The following is a 4,359-nucleotide window of genomic DNA, read 5'->3' as shown; positions in this document are numbered from 1 at the left end:
CAGCCTCCCAAGTAGCTGGGACTATAGGCGCCCGCCACAACGCCGAGAGCCAGTATCTTCTAATTGAAAATTATTTAAAAAATCAACACCTGCAATGTTAGCTTCCAAAAAAGCAAAACATGAGAGCCACCTCTTAGCTACACTCATGAAGCTTTTTCGAGTATTTATTGTTGTTGAGACTACATTTCTTTTTTTTTTAATTTTTTTTTATTTTTTGCATTTTTTGGCCGGGGCTGGGTTTGAACCCACCACCTCTGGCATATGGAGCTGGTGCCCTACCCTTTTGAGCCACAGGCACCACCTGAGACTGCATTTCTTTTGGACAGTCAGCAAGCACTTTTATCATGCTGGAGAATTCATACCTAGATATTTACATCTAAATTAAAATACAATATAATCTCTTGGCATTTACCCCAGAAAAATGAAAATGTATTTTTTACATGTAAGTTTATATGCATCTTTATTTGTGCTAGCAAAAACTAAAGACTATCCAAATGTCTGTCAGTGGGTGGCTAAACTGTGCTTCACCTATTCAGCAGCAGAATATAGGTTGAGCATCCCTAATTCAAAAAGCCAAAATCTACAATGCTCCAAAGTCCAAAACTTTTTGAGTGCCACTATGACATACTACAAGCTGAAAATTCCACATGGAAATACTTAACAAAAGCTTTGTTTCATGCACAAAATTATTAAAAATATTGTGTATATAACAATGTATATGAAACATAAATGAATTCTGTATTTTCAGTTGAATCCTATCCCCCAAATATCTCATTATGTATAATTATATATATGCAGATATTCCAAAATCTTTCCCTTTTTTTGCAGTTTTGGCTGGGGCCAGGCTTGAACCTACTACCCCCCCCAGTATATGGGGCCAGCGCCCTACTCTTTGGACCTTAGGCACTACCCTTGATATTCCAAAATCTTAAAAATCCTAAATACAAAACACTTCTGTTTCCAAGTATTTTGGTTTGGGGGGTTTTTTGGGTCACGGTCTCACTCTGTTGCTCAGAATAGAATACAGTGTTGTCATCATAGGTCACTGGATACCTCAAACTCCAGGGCTTAAGCAATCCTCCTGCCTTAGCCTACCAAGTAGCAGGACTAAAGGTATACACCACTACGCCCAGCTAATTTTTTTTTTTTTTATATTTTGTAGAAATAAGATCTTGCTATGTTGCCCAGTCTAGTCTTGAATGCCTGGTCTCAAACAATTCTCCCACCTTGGCCTCCCAAAGTGCCAGGACTACAGGTGTGATCCACAATGCCCTCCCAAGCATTTTGGATTAGATAAAGCCCCTAAAGCTCTAGGTTCCTAGAGGTATGTGTCTCCAGCCCCAGCCTTTTGCTCTCCCACCTTTAATTCTCTAATTTTAGTCCCTAGGTTTTTGATCTTTGTTCAATTTGCCTTTACTTTCTTCCAGGCTCACCAATGTGTTTAAAAATACCTTAAATACTTTTAGTGGTTATCTAGGTATTTCTTTTACTGCTAAAAAGACTTCATAGGATACCTATTATAATTATACAAACTTTCCACAAATTCCAAATAGGCTATGAAATCTAAATGCTAAAAAACGAGAATTAACATGTTGACAACAATTTTCTCCTTAGCCACATTCTATCCAGCCTCCTCTGAATTCCCTTCTTAAGTAGGCCCTGACATTTGGGCTTCTATGTTCAGATCTGCATCATCCAATTTTACTAAGAATCCTAAGTCAGTTTAGCCAGAATCCCCCATCCTTGATATCTGATAATGCTCAATATTTCATTGGGTGCCTCATCCTTCTCTGTGCTCTTGGGTGATGTCTGATCACCATTACTTCAGTAAGAATCCTGTTAGTCAGTTTAGCTAGAATACCCCCTTGTTGGTAATTTTCTACCTACTGACACTCTTGATAGTAATTTTCCATCTATTGACTCCCACTCTGTTCACTGGCTATAAATTTCCACTTTTCCTTGTTGTATTTGGAGTGGAGCTTAGTTTCTCTCCCTCACTGCAAAACTCCATTGCAGTGGTCCCTATACTATATCATAATACCTCACCCCCTTAAGTAAAGTCTGCCTTACCATCTTTAACAAGTGTCATAAATACTTAAGCTTCAATGAATTTCTTACATTTTTCATTTCTTTTACTTACCCGTGCAAAGTCAAAATGGGGTTCATACTGTCCTCCAACTCCATAATTTGCTACCTGAAAGAAATAAAACATGAATGAAAGAACTATGAAGATGACTACTCAAAAATCAAGAGCCCCATTTTGGCCTCTTATATATGATATGTACCTATGAATGAAAAGCAAAGTATTTAAAATCATAAGAGTTCTAAGAAAATAAGGATAAAAAGTAAGAATAACTACTAGGAGCTATTTTAGAACTTTAGTTAATATGCTTTTCCTTAGCAAATGTTTGGGAGGACACATTTTTTCCTAATACATAACAAAACTAAAATTTGAGATCTCTATTATTTACTTTCACTGAACACTTGCCTTTGGAATTTAAATTATAAAAAAAAATTTCCCACAGCCTCAAATGAGAGCAAACTCCCAATCTATTTTAACCAAATCCCTTTTATTACATATTTTTTTCCTGCTAAGTTAAAAAGGGAAAAAGTTAACACTAATTTAATTATTCCTGCTGAAGGGCCCTAACAATTTCAGGTGGTTATGACAATGTGTGAAACAGCAAGAAGTTATTTGGTCTGAGTACCAATCCCAGCTCTTTTAATTAAAATGTACGTAACTTTGGATATGATCTATTTTCTTATTTGTAAAATGAGAATGATAAAATGCAGACAAAGTGAAAGAACATAATTAAGAGTGTTGCTACCCGGTTTCTTGTACCTTCAATGAATCCCCAACAATAAATTAAAAAAAAAAAAAAAGCGTGTTGCTGATGAAATAGAAGAACACTGTGGAACTAGAACTACTGCTGGAATGTCTTGCTCTGGGGGAGAGTAGCCATAGCACCGCTGGATCCGTGAAGCTAAGCCCCAACGCCTGAACCCCACCCCTCTCCGAGAGCTGACCTAACATTCCCACAAAGACCTGTAAGCAGCTGTTACACCTCCCCTGTGGGGCCCAAAAGAGGTAGAACTGTTCTAACTACCTCTCTCCTAACCCCTCGGGCAGGAGCTGAAGCTCATACTCCTTCCTAGGTAAACAGTGCTTTGGCAGAGCCCTGCATCACAGAAAAATGCTTCATGCTCCCCACCCTTCAGCCTGAGCTAAAGTGGTCCATTGCTACTGGAGAATTGGTGCCTTGGCCAAGTAAATCAGACGCACATGCCAGGACTGACGTCGTCCCTACATCCCAGGGTAGCAGAGCAGTGGCTGACTGAAACACCCACCCATAAGCAAAATAACCCTAGTACCCCACTTCCCTAGACCTGGACTAGGCCCTAGAGTCTGTGCTGCTGAGGCTCCTCTCCCCAGGGAGCAAAGTCATCACTATGCTGCTCTCTGCCTCACCCCCAGGCCCAATTAACAGCTGTGTTTGGCCATTCTGTGGTACTTACCACTGCTGTACTTGGCCTCACAGTCTGGGATATGGCCACACCCCACTATCCTAGGTTCTAGAGTGACCATTACACAGTGCCTCATCCCTAGGTATCTGAGTTGCCGTCGAGCCTTATGGGCCCAAGCTCCTGAATTATGGCTGTAACTTGTGCCCCACCTCCCAAGCATTAAGTCACAGCTACAACCCAACCCTTTTGGCCAAAGCAGCTAGGAGGCAGCCTCTGAGTCTGAGATGCTGGTGCTGTGGGCAACATCCATCCCTGTCACAGACAGTGAAATTGCTCCTAAAACGCAGGTGTCACAATAGTTTTGTGAGACTGAGCCTAGGATCCTGGCTCCATGGCCACTCCAAACACCTACACGTAGATTGCAGTGCCATGGCACCAGTTTGTAGCCTGTGTCAAACCTGAAATCAAGAAGAATCCTCCCTCAGCTAAGTCCCCCCTTTACGGAGAAAATAAGAATAGGAGGCCCCCCCAAAGCCCCTACCACCAAGGATATTAACCAAGGCAGCTGCTAGTGCTACAGCAAACTTCTCCAGCCCAGCCCACTGAGGCACCCACAGTTGTTACTGATGTTGAATCCAGCTGAAGAAGCTGCACAGAGACAATATATCACTATGTTCTTCCCCACTGGCATAGTAAAACCCAATTGCAGGTGGAAGTCTCAAAATGAAAGCTACTCTACCAGGTTTAGAAAAGGCAAGTATTACACCATGACCACAGACATCAATGTAGGGACACAAGAAATATGAAAAAGCAATGAAATATGACACCACTGAGATAGTAACTTCCTAGTTAAAGACCCCAGTGAAAAAGAAATAATGAGTTGCCAAAAAAGCA

The 4,359-nt window shown here is 40.9% G+C and overlaps 1 protein-coding gene across 5 annotated transcripts in view; it reads right to left on the bottom strand.

Annotated features, from left to right (window-relative positions):
• The window catches only part of P4HA1 (prolyl 4-hydroxylase subunit alpha 1), a 78,261-nt gene that overhangs the window by 7,304 nt on the left and 66,598 nt on the right, over positions 1 to 4,359 (bottom strand). For all 5 annotated transcript variants that reach the window (XR_002771742.1, XM_003783567.3, XM_023509643.1 and 2 more), the window contains one exon: positions 2,141 to 2,194. Coding sequence is in view for 4 of the 5 variants with exons in the window: in XM_003783567.3 (XP_003783615.1) it covers positions 2,141 to 2,194 (54 nt within the window). In the remaining variant the exon portion in view is untranslated. The remainder of the gene's footprint in view (positions 1 to 2,140; positions 2,195 to 4,359) is intronic.

This window comes from Otolemur garnettii, unplaced genomic scaffold (assembly GCF_000181295.1).
Source record: "Otolemur garnettii isolate 467f Iridium unplaced genomic scaffold, OtoGar3 scaffold00008, whole genome shotgun sequence".
In the NCBI taxonomy this organism is placed as follows: Eukaryota; Metazoa; Chordata; class Mammalia; order Primates; family Galagidae; genus Otolemur; species Otolemur garnettii.
This window is presented reverse-complemented; position numbering and strand designations above follow the sequence as displayed.